This window comes from Pagrus pagrus (assembly GCF_965226575.1).
Source record: "Pagrus pagrus genome assembly, chromosome: 6".
Taxonomy (NCBI): Eukaryota; Metazoa; Chordata; class Actinopteri; order Spariformes; family Sparidae; genus Pagrus; species Pagrus pagrus.
The window spans coordinates 25,867,427-25,891,930 of NC_140190.1; the positions used below are offsets into that span (position 1 = coordinate 25,867,427).

General features: G+C 40.4%; 1 protein-coding gene across 3 annotated transcripts; it reads left to right on the forward strand.

Annotated features, from left to right (window-relative positions):
• Window positions 1-558: 558 nt before the first annotated feature.
• tie1 (tyrosine kinase with immunoglobulin-like and EGF-like domains 1) lies at window positions 559-24,027 on the forward strand. 3 transcript variants are annotated; one of them, XM_084355605.1, is made up of 24 exons: window positions 559-811; window positions 2,698-2,994; window positions 3,143-3,253; window positions 3,375-3,530; window positions 4,666-4,797; window positions 6,183-6,323; window positions 6,433-6,561; window positions 6,777-6,922; window positions 7,997-8,141; window positions 8,280-8,438; window positions 9,864-10,004; window positions 11,479-11,781; window positions 12,141-12,431; window positions 12,991-13,184; window positions 13,373-13,519; window positions 13,630-13,693; window positions 13,868-13,978; window positions 18,336-18,526; window positions 19,103-19,216; window positions 20,014-20,084; window positions 21,306-21,346; window positions 21,603-21,699; window positions 21,794-21,893; window positions 22,689-24,027. In XM_084355605.1, the coding sequence occupies exons 1-24, from the start codon at window positions 745-747 to the stop codon at window positions 22,758-22,760; spliced, it is 3,420 nt and encodes a 1,139-aa protein (XP_084211731.1). In that variant the 5' UTR covers window positions 559-744; the 3' UTR covers window positions 22,761-24,027. The 3 variants fall into 3 exon arrangements, with proteins under 3 accessions (XP_084211731.1, XP_084211732.1, XP_084211733.1); XM_084355606.1 differs by having other exon boundaries at window positions 559-694; XM_084355607.1 differs by lacking the exon at window positions 11,479-11,781.
• Window positions 24,028-24,504: the final 477 nt, after the last annotated feature.

Sequence of the window (24,504 nt, forward strand, 5' to 3'; positions counted from 1 at the left end):
TGTCAGCCTCAGGGGACACATGGGGCATGCGTGGAGACTTGGTTACACAAGCATGTTAGATATTACACTGTTACCAGCATGTAGTAGATAAAATTTAGTCTGAAATGCCCCCAAAATGTATATTTTAAAATATCTGACATGCACAAAAATCCAGATTCTTCGCGTTTTGCGACATAAAAACAAGTGTGCACAATATTTCTTCCAACATGGAGCAAAAATGTTCTTCAGAAATACTTTAAAAACCACAACTAAACTCTTTGACAGCATAGGTAATACTACCCTAGAGTTGGCCTAAAATAGAGTCATGGATGATAACTTTCATCACTTTTAATCTATTGTTTCACTGCTGAAACAGTAGACATGTGTGAGACAATCGGAGTGGTTGGCATTGTATTGGAACAAGAAGCGACAAAGTTTAAACTCATAAATACATTAATCGGAGCGGGGAGGTCTGGAGCGCCAGCAGTCCTCCGCTGTCTGGTGACGCTCTTCCTTCCTCTCCCACCCAGAGAAAGCTGAGTCCAACTCTGTGCTTAGTGTGTGACGAACCGTGATTCAATCTCTCAGAGCTGTACAGGACCGCTGTAGTCGTTAACGGAGAGATTTTACACCTGAACCGGAGCTCTGGGTGATTCCCCGAGTTATGCGTAAAAAGGCGCACCAGTCGTCGTGACGCAGCTTCACCGTTTTGGATGTACGAGTCTCTCTGTGATTCTGATCTAGTAACGACAACTTTTTTACCAAATGAGGATTATAAATGTCATGAGGATTTTGTGGGTGTCTGTGTTGTGCTGCTGCCTCGGTTTATCAGGTAAGATTGAACTTAATGTGAGGCTGTTTGTGGAGCTCTTAAACGAGCCAAATATACAAGTCGGCATTTATTTTTGAGAAATGTAAAGAAGAAAGATACATTTCCCACCTAAGTCTACACTTTCTGATCATGATATCCTTTTAACTAAATTATTATTATTTTAAAAGATTATTATTTTGTTAAAGTTGTAAATACTCTCGGAGTGGAGAGCGTGAATGTCTGAACCCTCTGGGAAAAAAGGGGAGCTCATCCATGTTTCCTGCCATTGTTCTGTGGATCTGAGGCTTAAATACCAGGGAGAAGGAATGCTGAACAAACAGACATTATTGGGTTTGGCACTTTTATTCAGATTTTTGGAGGCTTTTTTGTTTTTATACCCAAATTTTGTAGAAGGGGGGCTGATATTACCAGTTTCTCAATCTCTGTCTCAGGTGTCAGTGTGTAAGATGTTGTAACTCAAAGAGTCACTTTTATAATGAAAATACTATGAGATGTGAGGTATAGAGCGATGTCATCTTTATGAAAAGATGTTGATTTAATGAATTAATGTTTAATTAAAATATATAGCACAGGGCAGGGGTGCCCAAAGTGTGGCTGGTGGACCAAAATTGGCCCGCCAGATGTTTCTAGCAAAAATGATAAAGCAGAAGAAAGAAAGAAAGAAAGAAAGAAAGAAAGAAAAGACAAAAAATACAATATAAATTAGCTTTGATACTGTTTTATTTTTTTCTGAGGTAAAAATGCTCTTTACAAATAGGATCTACAGTTATTATCTTTCATAATCTGAGCATGGCAGGGAGACTTTGTTCTGGAAATCCCTCAATTAACGTAACTTGGCATCCTACTTCTATTTAGCGTCTTAACAATACAATATAATACAAAAGGTGTTTGCTTTTGACCATGGCACACTATTATGTTTCATTTTTGCCCCCTAAGGGTAGAAGTCTGAGCACCCCTGGTCTAGAACATGTGCCAAAATGATAATGATAATGATGTTTTCTATCATGAGCTAACTTTTAAATTAGAGACATGATTAATTTGGATTAATGTGTCAAAATACAAACATTGTTATTGAATCCTGTCCCAGCTATGTGACAAACAGGAGAATGTAATAGTGCTGTATGAAGACTGAGTAGTAAACAGAAACATATCGTAGAGATGCTGAGACAGAAATGGCCGTGATGTTTAGACAAATGAAATAATATTTATCGGTTTCACTGAGAACTGCACAAAATCAGTACACCTGCAATAAAAATGTTAAAGACCAGTTATAAATATTGTGTTGTCGTTTGAATCAGAAAACTTACAGCAGATTTCATCATCATATTTGTGAGTAACAGCCCAAAGTTAGAGTACTTGTCCATTTAGATTCCTATATACAGTAAGAATGGGAAAACCACAATGTATTTTCATTAAAACACCAAAACACACAATATTTATCACACCATTTTTGGGTTATATTGCAATATGCAATATGTATCTTTGTTTTTTGCAAACCCCTCACAGCACTTCATAAATGCTGGGACTGGGCAACAAAATCGAAAATCACATTATTTTACACCATATTTGGATAAATAATCACCAGTAAATTGGATGTGATGACTAAGTGGGTAAAGACAAATATTAGAACAAGTAGAACAGTACAGTTCGTTGACATCACTTTACTTTAATGCAGCCTTTTAACCAGGGAAAGACAACACAATATCCAAAATCTAAGACGGTATATGGCCTCATATCAGGATAATGATTTAATATCAATATGTTGCCCAGTGGTACTAAATCTCCTCACTCAAAAGTTTTATGAGTCTCTGTATTGGATAAAGTCAAGCTCCTCGTGACTCTAATAACATCCACAACTCTTTCAAACACAACGCCCTGTCCCACAGATGCAGTGATCGACCTGACCATGATCTCCACAGCAGAGGCCACCAACGTCCATAACTTCACTGTTTATTGTATCAATGGAGAGCGCAGCCCTGCCCAGGTTGAGCTGGACATCAAGAGGGACAACAAAATCCTCATGTTCCCCAAGAAGCCAAACTTTAAAGTGCATAAGCCCAGGATCAAGGAGGTGGTGGCCAGAGACTTTCGTGAACTGGAACATATCGGCATCTTCTACTGTGAATCCACGCAGGAAGTTCCCCCGCTTGAGAAGGTCACGATGATCAACAACTTTGGCGGATGTGGGTTCAGACTTCATACAACTTTTATGAGCAGTTTTGACCTCCTCTCATGACTAAACCTCAGCTTTGACTCGGTTATTTATACTCTACAGTTTTCTGATGCATCTGGTTTGAAAATTATAACTGTGTCTGTCTGTGTTCCTTCTAGCAACTTTTGTCCCAACTCACTTGACCCTGACTGCTAACAAAGGAGAGACTGTTAACCTCAGCATGCAGCTACTGAGCTCCGAGAAGAGAGATGTGACCTGGAAGTACAACGGTAGGCCATTTAAGACTGAGGCAGAAGAGACAACTATTAAAAGAACAATGACTGGCAGGTTTTTGATGAAATATCACACTGGAAACTATGGCTTTAATGTGTTTTTATGTCTTCGGTGTAGGAAACTACTATTACATGACTCACTGGAACGATATGATCAATCGCACTGCTGTACTCACAGTGGAGGATGCAGCTTTTGCCAATCAAGGCGTCTACAGTGCCAGCTATGTGGGAGACATCCCTCTTAAGGGAGCTTGGATGAGGCTTATTGTCAGAGGTTTGTTGGATTCTGACATTCACACAATTAGACACACACATACACAGTAATTTACAAAGATTATATCAAGGCTTTCACAACAGTTTTTCAGCTGCAGATGCCCAAGAAATATACCAGTTTTGCACCAGAATACAGAAGGGGACATGACCAGAGGTGCCTCACTGCCTATTCAGCTAGATTTACCATGATTCAGGATATTCTTACCTTACAAACAGCAAAGGTGCATTAAAAAGAAAGGTTTTAGCGGGAAAAAGAAGTGTAAATATGCCTTGATTTTCTTCAGATAGAGGGAAGACACCACAGAAATAGTTTGGCTATGTCTCATAGTGAATGAACATTTTTTAAAAATGATCCTGTGCCCAGCCAAGAAACGCGTAACACCCTGTGAAACCACATTTTTTCATTATTAAACTTTATTTAATGAGCGTTAGAGAAGCTGGTAAGCAGACCATTTTCACCTTTGTACAGAGCAATGCTAGCGGTTTCCCCCTGCTCCCAGGCTTTATGCTAAGCTAAGCTAACTTCCTGCTGACTTATTTTTATTGCACAGACATGACATTTGTATCGAGCTTCTTTATAGACACATTTCAGCAAACAACAAAACTGAAAAAGCAGAACAGCAAAAAAAGCTGCAGAGAGTTGGATTATACCTTATTGAAATTGAGATTGAACGTGACAGGTCTTCAAGTGAGACAGCACATGTGTTTGTTTAATATCCTGTAGCTCGATATTGTAGAGACATCAGCGGTATCAACACCTACTCCACCCTCCACCTGCTCCGCTTTGAGATTCACTTACTCTCTCTCTCCCCACCAGAGGCAGTGATTGAAAAGTCAAAGGAGTCAAAGTCTTCTTTTATTCCCTCTGAAGCCGTCCGCACTTGAAAAACCTTTCTAAAATACGATACGAATACACAAAAAGCCAAACACATCTAAATAATAAGATATGTGTCAGAAAGTATTACACTGCATGTCTGGTCTGCATTCGGTAAGATGATATATAGCAGATAGTCAGACCCAAGTTATAAAAAACAAACTGTATATATAGGTAAACAGTCCAAATAACATAACATGTGGATTTTACACCTTTCACCACATATATGCTGTAAGGTAAAGAAAAATACTCTCCCCTACAGACTGCCCCAGTAAGAAGTGGGGTCCTTACTGTGACAAAGTCTGTCCGGACTGTCTCAACGGTGGGGTGTGCCATGATGTGGACGGAGACTGTATGTGCCCTCCAGGATTCATGGGAACGCGCTGTGAGACAGGTTTGTACTGCACTCAATACAGTGTCCTCACAGGTTTACAGTACCTGTACATGTTTGTGGATGTGAAAGTGAGAGACTGAAGTGAAAGACAGAAAGAGGATGTGTGCAATGTGAGATTTCCATCATAATTCTAAAGAAGCAGTGTCTGAATGAACAGAAACAGAAATATATAACTAGTACCTTAACAGTTATCCTGCTTAGAATGACTCGACTCCTGAACATGAACCGCACCATAGAGAAGACTAGTGGGGGAAAAAATACTAAAAAAGTAAAAGTAAAAGTAGCAATACCCAAGTGTAGAAAAACTCTTACAAGTAAGAGTCATGGTGCAAAATGTGTGTACTTAATGTGTAAAACTATAAGCATCTTAGTTTACTTAAACTGCCAAAAATAAACATACTCATTATGCAGAATGGCATTTGTCAGAATAATTAAAATAACATTAATTATATTATAATTATTGATGCCTTAATGTGTTAATCACTTCTTACAGTTTATCTGCTACATAGCTTGTGAATTTCCCCTTCAGGGATCAAAAAAGTTTTTAATATTATAACCTATATTATTACATCATAATTAATTTGTTGTTTATATTGTGTATTATTAAACTAAATCTGCAAATTAACCAGGAACTAAAGTTGTAAAATAAATGTGGTAGAGTAAAAAGCTCAGATTTGCATCTTAATTGTAGCAGAAAATAGAAATACTCAAGTTAAGTACATTTACCTTAAAATTCACAGCTCATGGGTAAATATACTGAGGCACAGCATTGAGTTTAGTTAAATGCTAATGTTCAGCACTCTAATATGCTCACTATGATAATGCCGTTTGTTGATGATTAGGAGGTATGATGCTCACCATGCTCACAATCTTAGTTTAGCTTGTTAGCATGCCAACATTTGCTAATCAGCACCAAGCACAAAGAACTTGTGAGGCTGATGGGAATGTCATTAGTGTTGCAGCTGTTTGGTCATAAACCAACAACAAGACAACCCCACTGTCTTGAGTTTGATTGGTGACCTCATGATCTTCCTCTTCTTTCTTCTCTTCTCTGTTGGGTAACGTTAAGCTGGCATTGTGTCGGTGCTATAGTGGCTCAAATTTGGTACATTTTTGTCTAACATGAGGTCAGCAGTTAAGTTTTGGTTTTCCTGAGCACCAAACATTAGTAGCACAAACTATTTCCTAGACTGTATTAAGGTAGAATAATCAAACATAAGTATAAATCCTAAATCTTAATATCACACGCGAGCACCTTGGCAGGCTAGTTACTCTGTTCTCTGTGGTGTTTTGCAAGTCGGGTTGAGGCATGATACAGCAAAATTTAAGGAATTTATATAAACACATTTGTGAATTTGTCTTTCTCTTTTTCTGATGGCTCGCAGCCTGCAGAGAAGGAATGTTTGGCCGGAACTGCCAGCACCCATGTGGCTCCGAACTGAACTGTAAGGGGCTTCGCTTCTGCTTACCAGACCCTTACGGCTGCTCCTGTGCAAGCGGCTGGTTTGGGAGCCGCTGTGAGATGGGTCAGTACAACATCACTTCAACTTTTTTTGTTGTTGTAGTTTTAAAACATGTTTTTTACATTTCTGTTTGTCACACTATGCAGTACAGCTTTCTGTTTTCTGTTGCCAGCATGCAATAACGACATGTATGGGCCAGACTGCAAGCTGAGCTGTAGATGCCAGAATGGAGGAGTTTGCAACCGTTTCAGTGGATGCCATTGTCCCACAGGGTGGAGAGGACAGCACTGTGAGAAGTCTGGTGGGTGTCGTCATATTAATCCCTCATATGCTCCATTCCTTCATTTAGCGTTGCCTCCTCTGTGGAATAGAGTTCATACTTAATATTCTATCTTCCTCCTGCATGGCACATTTCCATTACTCTTCTTTTCTATCCAACGATTTTTCTCGATTATCATTTTCTTTTCTGCCAAACCCTCACTGTTCTCCTGTAACTTGCCTCTCTCCTTTTCTTAGACCGGGCTCCCCAGATCGTGGAATTGGATAGTAATGTGGAGTGGAATCTGAACTCCAGCCCCAAGATCTTTTGTTCAGCCACAGGCAACCCTCTGCCCACCCACGACAACATTGAGCTGCGCAAGTTGGACAGCACTGTACTCAAGGTAGAAAGGCCAGCAGTTGCATGTAACACTCTTGCCAAAAAAAACTAAATAACTATGAAAATAAACAAAATACACAGCCTGCATCAAACTTAAGTCAAATAATAGACCACACAGGGAGAGGGTACTGTAGTACCGTGGCTCCCAAAGTTGTATCACCCTAGAGGGCCTTTAGGACGGGCCAAGCCACAGCATTTATCACATTATCAGTTATTGTGCAGTTTAAATAACATTTTACAATGTTAACAGAGGGCTCAGCTGTCAGAAAAATAATGACCATCGGAACAAGCGACAGAAAGATTTGACACTGTAAACAGAGCTCAAAGAGATGCTGATGAATCACAGCTCTCAACACAGATTTGAGCCGACCAACTAAACTGAAATCTGACATAACACTACTTAGCTAATGGATTAACGGATAGGTTTTGGCTGCTTGTGTAAGCAGGATATCCACCACTGTCCAGTGGTGTATTAATGCTAAGCTAAGCTAATAACCTCCTGATTGTAGCTCCATACTTAATACATAGATATAAAGGGGTGTATTGATCCTCCCATCTAACTCATCTCAGCTACTGTATAGAAAGCAATTAAGCGTACCTTATAAATTCCGAACTACTCCCTTAAATGTGTCAAAGGTAATAAATTAGTCTAGTAAATCTTACATAAGTTAAATAAAGCAGTTTGCCGACCTCTGGTGTCATTATCAGGTGCTGTGACATCAGCTAGAGAATTAAGTTTCTTTGTACTGTGCCTTTAAGGTTGGGCTGAAGGTTGAGTCAGGCTCTGAGGAAGTCCACCACACAATGGCTGGAACAGATAAGGTTATATCACTCTGCAGTGCAGCAGTTACCACGTGTTGCCTATAAGCGACATGTTCAGTTTCTGTGTTTTTCTTTCTGTGCTGTTTCCCTGATAATAGAAACAATCTGATGAAGGATTGTACCAGCACTTCCAACAGGAACTAAGAAATTTCTCAAAGTTCTGAGCAGAAGTCCAAGTAGGCACAGGAAATGGGATTGTGTGTTTTGTTTTTTTTTATCCTCCATTTCTATTGTGTGTTATGTGTTTTATTCTCAGCCCTCTCGCACTGTCATGGACTCAAATAAGAGCACAGCAACGTTTGAGATCCCTCGCCTGAGTGCTCAACAAGGAGGATTGTGGGAGTGCAGGGTGTCCACCAATGGAGGCCAGGACTCCTCCAAGTTCATCCTCACCGTTAAAGGTCCGTGTGTGTGATTTCTTCCAAGTAAAGTTTGAAATAATAAACACAGTAGTAAAAATGTTAATTTTCGACCATTTCTTGTATGAAGGCACATCACACAACAGCAGCAAAGATCTAAATTTAAAAAATTTCTTGCAGAGCCCCCTGTGCCCATTACTGCTCCCAAACTGCTGGAAAAAAGGAGTAAGCAGCTGCTGGTGAAGCCAATGGACGCTCACAGAGGAGACGGCCCCATTGTCTCCATCAGGCTCCTCTACAAACCTGTGGAGAACGGAGACTCTTGGTCCTCCATCAGAGGTAAACAGGCAGAGATATCAATCGAAGATGTAATTTAATCAGCCTTTATCACAGAGAGCAACATTAACCGGACATCGCCATCAACGCTCTTTGGCTCAAATTTATAATAAAACTAACACGAAATGGAAAAAGTAAAATTATTGAAACTTATTTATCAGAAACACCCCAACCATGTTTCCTCCTCAATACTCTGCAGGTTATGCAAGGAAGAAGTGAGGGGGTCAAACTCAATTTCACCGCACATCTGCATCCAATTATTCTTGTTTTATTGTTATTTAGTAATACCTTGAAGCAGATATAGACAGCATTTCCCTGTGGTAGTACTGTTGAGACGGAGTTAGCAACATGCTACTGCTAGCAGCCTGTCTAATGCAACAAACAACCTAAGATTCCCAATTTGACATAGAAACCCTGATCTGATTTTTATGAGAAGGCAGAGTGAAACCAGAGTGGTTGTTTTAAGTCTGCAGGTTTTATAACTTAGTGATTTAGTAGAAAGAATGCCATTTCTGAACTGCCTCAACTCCCAGTGGTAAGAGGAAACACATATCAACAGGGGAACAGACTTTGTCAAGTGAACACCCTTCTGTTCACTCTTGTTTCACCTCAGTTTATCTCACTCTCCTTCTTCACTTTCTTTTCCTCCTCCATCAGCAGGGTTCCTTTTCTTTTACAGTGTAGAGTTTCCACAGTTATTCCAGTTGTTCCACCGTTACCTGAGGATAGTGACCGGGGAAATCAATGCCTCCTTTGTGCTTCATTTTTGCAGGAAAACTCCAGCCCCGTGGCAGACCAAATAACAAAGTGAAAGCATTTTTAGGGAACCAATCTATGTGGATGGTATCATTTTGCTCCAGCCATTACACTGTGCAATCAGTATTTACTTCAGAATGACAGTTTAAAGAAAAAAACTGTATTTGCTTTCCTTAAATTCATCAAATTGCCTTCCCTCTACGTCTTCTAGCGCATTTTACTAGGCTGTTAATGTTACTGTTGCTTTCTCCAACCACTTTGGCCTTGAGTGCCACTTCTGGAAACAGCTAAATGAAATTGGGATGCTATACTGACATCTAGTGGTTTGACACCTCAGTTCACGATTAAAACAAAGTTGGGATGCTTTCTCAGACATGTAGTGTTTGGACACCCTAATCCAGTAACACATAGAATTGTATTGTGCAAATTAAATTATTTGCAAGATCTCGCAGGCCTAAAGTTTGGCATGTTTCATAGCATGTTCATCATGTTCTGACTGCCTGGCTGTTTTATCCCAAAACAATTCATCATATAACGAACAAAATAATGTAAAACCTCAGAATTTTTTACCTTTTTATTCGACATATCCACAATACTTGCCATATACCATGGATGTATGTTATAAGCAAAATACGTTCTAAAGATTCTGCCATAAAACCCACTTCCTTTCAGTTTATAGTGACAAAGAGCCCATCACGCTGATGAACCTGGAGCCTTCAACGCGCTACCAAGTCCGTGTCCAGCTGAGTCGTCCTGGGGAGGGTGGAGAGGGAGCCCGGGGACCAGAGGCCATCATGGAGACCGATTGTCTCGGTAAGAACCACAGATAGGGATCACACACTTACTTTACATGAGTATATTTTTCTGGCAAATCTTGCTTGGGAACAAACGTCTGAGTCTGGACCACAGCACTTTAGCAAGCGTAATTATCGTGCGTCTGGTTAGATTAATAGTAAATTAAAATAATTTTTACCGAGCAGTGCTTTTTCCCAGACCTTCAGGAGCCAGTTGTCTTTTTCCCGGTGAGCATATCTGCACAGATTACTCAAGTATGGGACACAAATAGAAAGATGCCAGATTTGTGGCCACTTTGAAGAACCGATGGGATCCTAACTCAAATAACAAAACATAAACCTTTGTCATCAGTCAGCTAGGAATCAGAAAAACTAATCATGAATAGAAAGAGCCTCAATGCAAGTGGGCAGTCAATGCAGTCTGTCACTCTGTTGTTTAATGATTGTGGTGCAGAGAGAGAGCGAGCATGTCTGAGTGTGTGAGTTCAGAAAAGATCAGGGAAAAAACTGAAACGGCAACATGTGGTTTGGTGCATTTGTACGATGGAACAAATTATATTTCTTAAGGGAATATTGGTTTCTTGCACAACCACAAATGATTCGTCCCTGTGTATTTAGTGACTCCAGTGCCTCTGAGACGGACCACACATCAGGTTAAGAAGACTCTGGCGCTGTATTCAGAATGGCATATGATTCTATTTCATCCATTTTCTCACACCACTTAATAATATAAGTTGTGGGTTAATCACAGAGCAACAGTATCCCAATACCATGCTAACTGTATACAGTATGTACGACATAGTAATCTTTATATTGCACTGTTTTTACAGTTAGCACACACAAAATCAACATATTATTGACGATTAATACTGAAAGGAAACGATACCATGCTGACAGTTAAACTGAAACCTTGAGTCTGCATACTGACTGTTCTGAGTACGGTTTATCTTGTCACTTTCCCCACGTAAACAGATGACGTGCTCAAAGCCTGCTTAGAATTATGCTGCATTCCAGTCAAAGCTGGTAGTTGACATTTCCAGCCTCTGACCTTCAAGTGCTCCAGGTGCACGATGCCAAACTTAAACAAAAAACATGGCTGATCGTGACAAACGTGATGTGTTTACTCAACTCAACCCTGTATAAACAAACTCAAGGAGGGAGAATGATGCATGAGGTAAAAGATGCATTTTGTTTAACCACACTTTTAAACGTATCTAAATATTTCATTCACTTGCTCGATCAGACAGCTGCTTCTTCATGAAGCCGTGTTTATATATACATATATATATACATATATTTCACTTTTTTGTGAACTAACAGTCCCAACTACACGCAGCCTATTGATACCTAAATTGAGGTAGTTCACTACAGATTACTTTATCTGTCCCTCAGCGGGCAGTTTGAGGGAACTGTTACTGACCTAATGAGAGAAATTCACCAGGAGCTGTCAGTCCCCTCAGTCCCCCCTCACCCTGTGTTCTCTGTCGCTGCAGAGCCCACAGTTCAACCTGAGATTGACATCAGCTCTATGGAAGGCCGCAATGCCACCGTACGCTGGCGCCTGCCCGCCAACAACGGCGTTAACGCCGACACAGCCAGTGGCTTTTTAGTGCAGCTCTTCGGGCCACCGCCCAACAGTGACAATCTGCTGAAGGTGACCACGCTGCTCAATGTGCTCTCCACAAAGTTCCACAACCTGGAGTATCAGCAGGACTACACCGTGGTGGTGCGCCTCATCAACTGTGGCAGCCAGGGGCCGCCATCCAAACCCTACACGTTCCGCCTCCACAGTCAGGGTAACTCTGCTGTTCATAAACTGCAAGGAAGGCTCCTTTTAAATGTTGCTAGATATTTCAATCCACTTTATAATGGGATGATAAGAGTTTCTTGGCTTTACTTTAAAGACTCAGGAGAAGAATAGGATTGATGCTTGCTCATTGCTTGATGACTCTCTCCCTGCCCACAAACGTTTAAAGACTGTTAAGCAGCTGATAGTTTGGTGTCCAGGAATAATCCAGTTATCAAGTTAGAAATGCAGTGATTGCTGTTAACTCCTTGTCTTCCGTTTTAAAGCTTCCTAGAGCACCCAAGCATAAAAGCATGTGACTGTCACTGTTGATTTCTTTAACAATATGATCATGTCTCCGTATCTCAGGTCCGTCATCCCCACGCAGCGTCGAGGCCACGCCTCTGTCCGTGTCAGCCATCCAGGTGAAGTGGCGGCCCCCTGAAGATCCCAACGGAGGCATCATTAAATACATCATTGAGTACCAGCCGGTCGGCCAGGGGAGCCCTCACCCTTGGGTGGACACAGATGATGGAAACAAGACCATCAAAGATGTGACAGCACTCAATGGCAGCACGGTCTACCAGTTCAGAGTGAGGGCTTTCTCCAAAGTGCCGGGAGAGTGGAGCAAGGCTGTTCAGGCGAAGACAAAAGGGGATGGTGAGTAGGAAAGTTACTGTCTGCTCACAGACCTTTATCCAGAAGGAAGCGGGTGTCTACTCATGGACAAGAGGTTAGCTAACTCAGCTAACTAAGCTAGCTAACATTATAGCTCAGCCGAGAAGACGCCATGAAAGTTTACATGCTGCGTGAGCCTCTTGTCCACGAGATACATGCTTCCTTCTGCGCGGTGATGAGATTGGTGGGTGGGGTTTTGTAGAAAGAAAACAGTTCCTTAATGAAACCGATATGATTCCTAGAAAGACATTATTGTTAAGTTTTTCAAATGCATTATATGCTTTCTTAAACATACATTAATTTTGCCTTCAAGCCCTCTGTGGAACATTTCAATGCTACTCTACTATTTGCAAATTTGGGGGGTTTCCCAGGTGGTGTTGAACCTGACCACCCACAGAGGGACAGGGATTTACTCAGGATGATACAGTATACAACCTATTTATGGCCACTACCTGAAAATTGTATCCATCTATCTTGTTTTTTTTCTCTCAATCTTCTATCCTGCCCTGGTTTTCTATCTCTTCCCATCTGCCAAAAAAAGGCTTTCAGAGTTTCACACCGACCACCCAGGGTGTGGCAGGGAGGCCTGCGGGGGATGGTTACCAGCTGTTGGTGGCAGTGGTGGGCTCGGTAACTGTCACCTGTGTGACCATCCTGTTGGCACTGTTGGCGCTTTTCTTCATACGCAAGACGCTGCTTAACCGACGGCGCACGTTCACCTACCAGTCTGGATCGGTAAGGACTCACCCGAGATATGTTTTAGATTTCTTCAATCAGAATTTTGGAAAGCTGAAGAATTTACTGAGCTACGGCTGACATCACAACTGATCTGACAGCTCATATGTGTCTTGAGAAAGACCTACAGTAGAAAACTATAATATATGTGCATTTATTGCCAAGCTTAAGACTCTTTATACCCTCAGGGTGAGGAGACTATTCTGCAGTTCAACTCAGGAACACTGACCCTGACACGGAGGCCCAAACCAACACCAGAGCCCCTCACCTATCCGATCCTGGAGTGGGAGGACATAAAATTTGAAGATGTCATTGGAGAGGGCAACTTTGGTCAGGTGTGAAGGCTTTTATTGTACCTTCTGAATATTTAAAAATGTTTCTCCTTTGGTTGCTCTTCTTTATTCACTGGCTTAAACATTCAAGCTAACAACTGTTCCCAAACCAGGTCATCAAAGCCATGATCAAGAAGGATGGCAGTAAAATGAGCGCGGCCATCAAGATGCTGAAAGGTAACTCTGAGACATATACAGACACTGTACATGTACATGTATCACACAGAGCAAAGACAGTCGCAGTGCAGCACATTCCTTGACTGATGTGAACGTTTAATTTCAAAGACGGCAGCTGAAGCTGCTTTGCTTGCACTTTGTTTAACGATGCTGCGTGTGCTGATCTTCCTGCAGAGTTTGCATCAGAGAATGACCACCGAGACTTTGCAGGCGAGCTGGAGGTGCTGTGCAAACTAGGCCAGCATCCGAACATCATCAACCTGATAGGAGCCTGTGAGAATAGAGGTGAGTGAGCGACACCTAGTGGCCTTCACTGAGATTGATTGATTAATTGATTGATTGCTTTTGTGTTGTGGCTTTTGAATACACGGCTGTATGTCTTATTATCTTACTTATCTGGTGTCCAGGCCTTTATAAATGAAGCATTGTGGTGCTATAGAGATGCCCAGGCCTAAAAATCATATTCTGTAGATGTAAGTTACATGGAAACATGCTTGTTTGGTACAAACCCAAAAACATGTGTCATTATTTATATATTTCTTCACTGAAAATTAAATAAAATATGATCATTTCCTCTAAAATGGTGACTCTTATCGTGCTAACAACAACAAACCAATTTGATTTTTTTCATGATTCTGCAGGATACCGCTTATATGTAGACACATACTATTAGGGCTGGGTGATATGACCTTAAAATGATACAGCAGTACACAAAATATATCTCGATATTTTGACACCTCCTTGAGCACTTCAAAAATGCTAGGGATATAATCAAATCATATTTTTGATCTAATACCTCAATATCAAATTTGTGACAATATTGTAGGAATGAATACTAACATAATGAAAGAAGCATGAGAACAAGAAGAACAGTCAATCACTAAACTGTATTGAAGCCTTTAAAATCAGGAAAAGACAACGCTTATGCCATATCATGACATCCAAAATCTCAAATGGCACAGAGTCTTATGTCGCAGTAACAATATCATATTGATATATTGTCCAGAACTACCTAAAATATATGGAATAGGGATGTTAATGATTGATCATTATCATTTAATCCCTGTTAAGAATTCAACGGATTAAAAATATATCACCTGACAATCAGAGATGGGCACAAATACATCAAAAAGTATCTTGTTACAAAAATACTTGCTTATCAGATACATCAAAATATAATACCAAATGCTAGTATGTTAATATGTATTTACAGTGATTGCAATACAAGTCATTTTTAATTTGAAAAGTATAAAAATTCTGTACGAGCAAATATTATTATATTTTAGTCATTTCGTAGCCTCAATATGAGTCTGATTTTGTTGGGAGAGTTGTTGAATAGCAACAGCTAGGAGCTCTGCGATTAAAATTAAGTTGTTATTTTATGTTATTTAGTTTATCATTCAAGTAATTTGGTGTTTACTTTATCTTTTCTTTTAAATCATAAGATAACCTACTCTGATTTTGCACCGTACATGGATCAAATCAGTGGTTGAAACATTTTTAACCGTATCACACAGTCTTCATCAGCGGATGCTTAGTTGTCATGGAGATGGATCAGTTGATATGTGGCCTCCAACTGTACAAATGTCTTTGTAAAACAACTACCTTTATGCTGATAAACTATTTGTTGTCCTGCAGACAATATCCTGACCAGATTCTATCCTGATTGAACTAATCATACCCCCGTGTGTGATTCTGTAAAGGAAACAGATTAAATTCATCCTGCTTGAGATCCAAACAGATTTTCCCATCAGATCCTCTGCCATCTGCACCTGGGAAACACCAACATGTGTCCAATCTAAACAATCCCTGCCTGCCAGAAGCATTTGCATAGTGCTGTGTCATGTATTTATGTATTTGTGTAAGGTTTCCTCGGCCCCAGTTCTTACCATGGAGTATCAGGTTCCCACAGCGACATCCGATGGCTCTGCATTGAATAATTGAATTGCTATCGTTTGATCAGAGATTGATAATGTACGAGAGGGGAAGTGTTGTATGGAAAGTACATCAGTGAGGACATTACCGAACCAAGTCAGCCTTGAAAAATAAACATCTGACTTCAGTGCGTCTCAACACCGGTTTCAGTTTACAGGTAGCACTTGACTCTGCAGACTGTCACTCTGCTGTGTTAACAGCTGTTGTTCAACTCAACTTCACTACTTTCTCCAGTGATAATAGTATAAAAATACTAACAGTATATAAATCACACAACCTTGACTAGAAAAACAAAACCTCATGCTCATGAATAACAACATTTTGAACCCAAAAACATTTCAACATATAATCAGTGTTTTTTTATTAAAGGGTAACTCCACCAATTTTCTACATTAAAGTGAGTTTAAAGGTCTTATATAGTTCTACTGCATATGTGTAAAAATGAGTATAAAGCTTTTTGTTGCTCCAGAGGAAGCTGCATCCGATCTGAGAGATTGCCTCCAGTGATGTCACTCAGTGGTTAAGTTGCATTGTGGGTAATGTTGGGGAAAAGGAAGAACACATGGAATAGAAACAGTGATATCTCGGGGTCTACTGCATGGTTTTGATCATTTGTTTCTAAACTGTCCATAATGATGCCAACAGTGTTAGAGGAGTGCGGTGGACTGCTTTTCAAAACATCAAGCCCCACATTACCCACAATGCAACTTCGCCACTGACTGACTTCACTGAAGGCAATTCATCAGATTACATGCAGCTTCCTCTGGAGCCACAAAAGGCTTTATACTTTCTTTCACACCTGCAGTAGTAAACACTGGAAACACTTTAATGTGGAAAATTATCTCGCAGCTGTCTTGCCCAGCTGTACCACCACCATCACCTCCTCTCCTTACATGAAAGTTATCTTATGTACATCTAATCAGAATGTTATGCATTATGTGTAGACACATATTGTAGAAATGTTGATATGATACATACAAAACTCAACAAATCTTTGGTTCGCAGAAACGTACACTGCCAACATTTTATTCTTATACAAACACATGCAGATTCCTTTTACAGTGTGGAAAGACTGACTTGGTGCTCAACTGGCAAACTTATTGTAAAATGGAGGAAGAGAGGAAGGAAGAGGGGAAGAAAGGAAGGAAGGGTTGTTGAGGGGGAGAGTGGAGGGAGGAAAGCAGGCTGGTAGAATAGTTCAAAATGGTAGAATAAAGAAGGAAAGAGATCAATAGACATAATATCTCTTTGAAAAACTGTTAAATGTCTTTTATTGCAATAGAGAAAGTTTGCAGTGGTAACACAAGCTATTACTCAATTGCTGTTCTTGGCATTTTTGAAGTTTTCTTCATCATCTTTTTCTGGTTTCAGGCTTTCATTCATTTGATCCATTCCGCATCTGTCTGTAATTTGAATAACGGGGGATATATATGGTGTTGGTTTGAGTTCGTATACTTTCTCATCTTACAAAGATCTGGAATAAATTCACTGTTGAGTGATAAACATTGTGAAAGAATTAGGTGCGTGCAGGATGAATTTAAATATGAAGCGGTGAACAGGAGGTGGAAATAAACAGCCGTTACATGATAGGTACTCAAATGTCAAGGGAAGATAAAGATTTAAAACAAAATAGTCTGCATCCTCCAGATCAGCTTGTTTTCCGATCTCTCTTCTGACTATGTCCTGCCATAGATATAGACATAGTAGGAGTATATTTTAATGACGTTTATCCAAGGATAACAGCTAGTTTATTGTTTTATTATCCTCTTCTTTTGAGGAGAAGAAAGCACATTAACACATATACAGTATTTCTTGGTTTTACGGTTTTATTTTGAGTGGAGAAATCTTTTAGAAAGGACGCTGCTGCAGGAAATACAGCATGTCCTGATTAACATAACCTCTTGTATCTGAGAAGCATAATTACATTAGGCTCCAGTTCTTTGACTAGTCTTTCCATCGACCTGTTATTCTTTCCTTCCACATATGGTATTAACAAATTGTGTTGGCACTCTCTCTCGTCCTGGTGAAATCAACATGAAACCCGTCCAACAAGAACAAATGCCTCATGACCTGTAGGAACTCTGGCTTTGGCAAGAAGCCGCTAACTATTAACAAAGCCTGAACCATCTGGTTGAGCTCTGTGAGGATATCTTGAAAGGGCCTGGTTTTCCTCTGTCAGTGTCAAGACAGAGCTGTTGAAGGCCAGGCCCCTCACCAGCTGTGGCTGCGTCTCTCCCTGGCTTATTGCAGGCAGGCCAGACGAGGCCATAGTCACAGTATTCAGGGAGAAGAAGAAGACATTATCATTTTTAAGAGTCTGGCTGAGCTGCTAACAGCTTGTACAGATAGGAGATGAAATGTTTATTAGCAGCAGCCTTAACCCTGTTAATCCCCATGAGACTTTCCTGTGATGTCAGATACGTTATGTTTTGTCCCAATACGTTACCTCATTGATATGCATTCAAACAGCTGTGTTTAAAAGAGAAAAATAGTATCCAAAATGTGTTAACTCGTTCTTTCACTTGCTTTCCAAATGGACCTAGCCAGATTTAGATCTTTATCACAGGAGGCTGTGGTGCTCATGCCACTTTTGTCCACAGGGGCCGCCAGAATGAACAAAAAAGACAGTTCCTTGTAGCAGCTTTAAGTAGAAGAACTGAGTTCTTCTTCTGTTACACTAATGACACTCCCTCTCTCTCTTCTTCAGGTTACCTGTACATAGCCATCGAATACGCTCCCTACGGCAACCTTCTCGACTTCTTGAGGAAGAGCAGAGTGCTGGAGACCGATCCCGCCTTCGCCAAGGAGCACGGCACTGCCTCCACCCTCACCTCCCAGCAGCTGCTGCAGTTCGCTGTAGATGTGGCAACAGGGATGCACTACCTGAGCGACAAACAGGTAGGAGGAGAGGGAGCGTGTATGTGGGAGGCTGCTTGTGTAACTCTGTGTGTGGATGAGTGCATTATTTTAAATTAAGATCTCTCATAACTTTCTTCTGATGAAGTTACCCCCTGATAGTTTATGCTATAACTTTTAAAGATGTAATTAAAATCGGACAGAAGTTCACTTTTTTACTGATAGCAATATAACCAAAATATAACATTCAATGTTGTCGCTACTTCTTAAGAAATATACTTAATACCGTATTTTGATGATGTAGGTAAGCTGACAATGTTTAAAGTGTAGTTTTTCAAGAGAAACTGCAATAATTGAACTATTCCATTATTACTGTTGTCTCATCAGGATATGTTACACCACGTTTTAAGTGATAACTGTTCAGAAGTTTAATGTTGTGATTATATTACATCACATAAGCATATTATTAAATTAGAATCTTCTTTATATCTTTTGGTCCATTTAGAAGAACCATCTCTAACTTTCTTTACATATCTTTAATACATTGTACTGCAGCTAATGGCCAGAAACAGTTTTGACTCCTCTCCTCTCTCCTCTCCTCTCCTCTCCTGATACTAGTTCATCCACAGGGATTTGGCAGCCAGGAACGTCCTTGTAGGGGACAACCTTGTGGCAAAGATAGCAGACTTCGGCCTGTCCCGTGGTGAGGAAGTTTACGTTAAGAAGACAATGGTGAGTGTTTGTGGTCAAACACAGTTCAGTCAACAGAGGGCTCTAGTTGTTTAGGGAACATGGATTTCTTTTATTCCATGACCCTCTATGTATTTCTACTTAAGAGAAGAACAATGCTATTGATATGAGCTGCTATCACATTAGTTGTTTTAAAACACACAATTCTCAGATGTCCAAATACTAGAAGTTCTTCTGTGAAATAGCAAAAAACTCAGTTTTATCCTAAAGTATGTCAATTTGTAGTTTGCCACAAAATAATTATGACTTTATTAGCACAGTCTACTATCATCTACTGTTTTAACTAACAATATATTTTGAAGATGGCTCTTCCTGAGGGCACTTTATAGATTATAAAGCCCCTTGAGGCAATGTGATGAAGAAGAACAAGAACCTGAAGTAAAAGAAAAAGAAGATCAAGAAGAACAAGAAGAAGAAAAAGAAAGAGTAGAAGAAGAAGTCCATTGCCCAAGCAGTTAGGGGTTTAATGCCTTGCTCAAAGGCACCTACATGCAGCATCCAGGAGGTGAACTGGAACCAGCTGTTCCCCTTAATGCTGCTTAGATCTGTACTGCATACTACTGTACATGATCTCCACCATCAACTTTTGGCACCACCTTAACGACATGTCATTTTATAAAACCAATTTAAGCCTTTTATTTATTTATTTATTTATTTATTCATCTTTTTTTTTTGTGTTTTTATATTTTGTGACACTCACAATCAGACTCATCATATTGTATAACATATTCTATAACATAGCAGAAGGTTTGACATGAATCTGTTGCTTGGGGTTTCAGGGGAGGCTGCCTGTTCGTTGGATGGCCATCGAGTCCCTGAACTACAGCGTGTATACGACCAAGAGTGATGTGTGAGTGACAGTGTCTGCCCATCTGTTCATAAACCCTGATGTTACCTCTTGCACTCTCTAACAGGGTTTGAGGAGTTTTTCAGTGCCAGCTAAGGTCATAATGTTTGTCACCCAGAGCTTATTTATGACTGTAAATGAAACTGTGGTACCAAAATGAAAAAAATATTTCTAAGAACTTTGGGGACATATTGAGTAACACGGCTTGTTAGTTGATGTTGATGTTACGAACTTGAAACCAGTGGCTAAGTGGTTCACACACACTTCCTGAAATATAATCTCTAATCAGCAACTTTTGACAATCACGATTCTTCCTCCTCATTTCTTCTTCTGCATCACAGGAACCTGTCTCATTTAAATTATTCAAGCCTGTAGTGAAGTTTTGATTATGCACACTACAAAAGAAAACAACAAATCATCCCTCTGTCACTGGTGGAGTCATAATAGTGTGCTGTGTGACTGATAAGCACAACCAGGAAGCCTTGGGTACAACTTAGCACACAACCGAGACGTTGGTCTGTCAAGTGGAGCCTATTTATACACAGCAGAGAGCAAGTCAGAGGAGCGTTGGACAGCTAACGGAAGACGTGTGGAGGCTGCCTGTGGGGTCAGAGAAAGTTGTCAACATTAATGAGAGAGCAAGAAAGAAAAATTGAAAGATAATGTATGGAAGAGAAGAGAAGAGATTAGGACGGAGACAAAGAAACAGGCCGCCAGCACAAACAACACTTGTCTGCTCATATGATCTACCACATGGCACACTGACGTGTGAAACTGGTGGTTTTTCTTGTGAATTCAGTTGCTAATCAGATTGCAGGATTGACGGCGGTTTCGTGCTGTTGAGACACTTAGTGGTTCCTCATCAGTTTCCGTGCATATTTATATAATTATTAAAACTGGTGTTACTGGAAAATGGTGTTATGTACTTTTTTCCATGCAATGAATTGTAAAAATGATGAAAATCAGGAGGTTCTAATTCATTTAAGGGTGACTAGACGGGATTTAAATATTTCAGCATTTACTGTATATATACAGTAGTCAATAAGCAGGTGTGAGATGATGCCGGTTTCTTTGCGGAGTTTTTAAACCAAACTAACTTATGTTCAACAAATGGTGAAGATATTAAGTTAACGATAGGTTTTACCAATAACACCTTTATATTTTTCCGTCTGATTTCCTTTCTATGTATTAATAACAGTTCTGTCTTTGCATCTTCTCTCCCAGGTGGTCTTTCGGTGTTCTCCTCTGGGAAATTGTAAGCTTAGGTCAGTAATCATACAGCCTGACATAAACCCAATGTCTTTCTCACTGAAGCTTTAGCATTTACTCCCATTTACACTTGCAAGATATCCCAGCTTCAGATGTTTTGCAAGTTTTAGTGATCATATCTACATAACGGTGTATGTGTTCCTGTGGTTGATTCTAAGGTAACATTATGGTGGAAATCCTTATCTTTACTCCACTCACATGCAATATAGCCAGCGTAATCATAAAAAGCATTTTCCCTCCTGTGTTTGTCAGGTGGCACACCATATTGTGGCATGACCTGTGCTGAGCTCTACGAAAAACTGCCACAAGGCTACAGGATGGAGAAACCCAAAAACTGTGATGATGAAGTGTAAGTATTCAGCATTTTGTAGCTACTGATTAGCATTTTCTGTCTTTCTTTGCTGAATCTTACTGCATTCATCCATGTCTCTCTCCCTGTCCAGCTATGAGCTGATGAGGCAGTGCTGGAGGGACCGGCCCTATGAGAGACCTCCCTTCTCCCAAGTCTCTGTCCAGCTCAACAGGATGCAAGAGGCCAGGAAGGTAATGTTGCAATCACACAATGTTAGCAGGAAAAGAAGAACGGGAAAATGTCCCAATCTAGGTGCTGTATGGTAGGCAACTCCTACTCCTACTCCAACTCCCCTCCAGTTAGTTAGAACTGAAGAAGCCTCTTGGATGAGAGGTGAAACATCTTCAAGAAACTGAAACAAGTTCAGTTGCCTACGATACAGCACTTAGAATTACCATGACCTGGATGACTGAGAACCTTCATCAACAAAATATCCCAATGTTACCAATTGGGAGTGTTCAAACATTATCCTAAGGTGGTTACCTCATTGCTAAAACCATATTCATTGTCTCATCAGATAATTAGAAATGCAACAACTGCATAATGTAGCTTTGCATCCTGAATCTCTTACACTTTTACATCTATGACGAATGGTCTTTCCTACTCAGGTTTTTCTTATTGCAGCTGCTATTAATTGTCTGTACAATATGACATTGAATGTGGCCTCAACATTAAGAAAGAGACGGAGCCATTATACTTCTAGCATGCATGCCAAATACCTTGAAATTTACATTATTTAAAAAAGAAGAAACAGGCAGGAGTACAGCTGTAGGAAGCAATGTGCTGCTGTGGACAGGGGCAGCAGCAAAACACATTGTAGCCACCAACAATAAGGTCCTATCTAAAAAAAATCAATATTAGTTTAGGTGTATGCTATACCCCATTCAAACTAGGGGGGTGATGTAGGTAATACACTGACTCATACAACCCCACTTCAAAAAATCTGAACTAACCCTTTAAATCACAAGCTCCTATCTATCTTTCAGGCTTATGTGAACATGGCTCTCTTTGAGAACTTCACCTACGCTGGAATAGACGCCACAGCCGAGGAGGCCTGACTACCAGCCCCCCCAGGCCCTAGCATGCCACGTAGCCCGAGGAGAAAGTCCCGAGGATGGTCGCCGCGTTACTGCCATCTTCCTGCCGCTCAACGTCGAGACAGAAGGACCAGGCGCTCTACCAAAGTCACCCAGCTATAGATGGAGGACTGTGAAAGGACACTGTGTGGAGGTTTTAGAGGCAATAAGTGATGAGGAGTATCGCTGGGCCTTGGATCAAGAGATGCAAACTTTATGGGAAATACTGACCCCCCTGTCACTCAAAAAAAGACACAACATTGTACCTCTTGCTGCGACAAAAGTTACAATGCTGGACCCTTTTCTCAGAGTGATTAGGGGAAGCGGCAAATAAGGAGCTATGTGACTTGCTGAAACACCACAGGGTCTGTGGGGTGTCAACGCTGGACTTTTTCACCTTCTCTCCATTGCTCTAAATGGAGAGGGAAGTCTTTTCATGAAGATGAAGTTAAAAGGACACAGTGTGGATTGCAACCATTCAAGTTCTCAGACTGTTAAAGAAAATGATGAAAGACGAATTTCATGTAGCACTTAAAACCAGCCTCATTCATGCCAGCTGTGTCTTTTACTGTATGCCTATCACTGCCATGTGAATGTAACTACTACTGTATGTATTTTGTCTCTTTTTAAATGACTCATGTATCAAAGCCTCCTATTCGAATGCAGTTACAGACTGATACAAATGCAACTCAATGTGTTGCATGCAAAGCTCCAATATGAGAGAAGTTGTTTGGAAAATGTAAATAATACAGGGCAGATATACAGCCAGTCTGCCAACTATCACCATTATAGTTTACCTTTAGCACTATGCAACCTAACGCAATGTATGGTAATATATACATGGTATGAGAATGTACAGTATGTTTTTATTAACTGGACTCTTGAATAAAGGTTTTGTGTGGTGACTGGAATCATCATGCAAAAGTAGTTGTTCCTTTTCCAGTAAAAATTGCAGTTACAGTGACAAATCGTATTAACTTTAGCAAAGATTGCATTCTGCTTTTCTTGTTGTTTCTGGCCAGCTTAACAGTGAGCATGGTGGGAACCCACAGGCCAGGCTACTGGGGGCCAAATAGTGTCCCTGGAGAGTTCAGGAACACAGATCTCTGCTGCACAGAGCTGATCTGTCACTGGGTTTCCTCCACAAACCAACCACAGGCCCAGAACTGTCTGTCAAACATGGCCTCAGTGGGCCAGCTTCCTGTTGACTCCCACACACAGACCAGTAATGCAACAACACAAATGTGTAATAAAGGAACAAAGACATTTATTTTTATCCCCTGACTCAAGACTTATCATTTGAGAAGCCATTAAACACTCCCCCTTTAGGCACCACTCTTAGTCCCTGATTCGGTCTCATACTGTTATGAAAAGGCCCAACATTTAGGGAAAATTACATCCTATTATATCTGTCCTTCATCAACAGGTTTAATCTTCAAATGTATTTTAATAAAGCATGTTTTCTAGGGCAAAATCAAAGTTTAAAACACTTAGTTGCTGCAAACTTGAGTTGGTGATCATGTTAACATAGTCTACATCCACCGTGAAAAAAGAGCGGCGTTACAATTTGTGGAAGTGTTGAATTTGAGTTTTGGTTTACACATTTCATTAATCTGAACAGATACAGCATATGTGAGATATAACTATAACAAAAATCCCCCAAAAGGTGGAGGCCGCTGGTGAATAATGCTGACAGATAGCTTGAAAATGTTTGGATTTTCTTGTT

Bases quoted from the DNA above. Each gene is read 5' to 3' on its own strand.
- tie1 (XM_084355605.1), top strand. From the start codon at position 745: ATGAGGATTATAAATGTCATGAGGATTTTGTGGGTGTCTGTGTTGTGC. The intron at 3,531-4,665 runs GTTTGTTGGATT...TCTCCCCTACAG, and splicing joins GATGAGGCTTATTGTCAGAG to ACTGCCCCAGTAAGAAGTGG. The intron at 13,520-13,629 runs GTGTGAAGGCTT...TTCCCAAACCAG, and splicing joins GAGAGGGCAACTTTGGTCAG to GTCATCAAAGCCATGATCAA.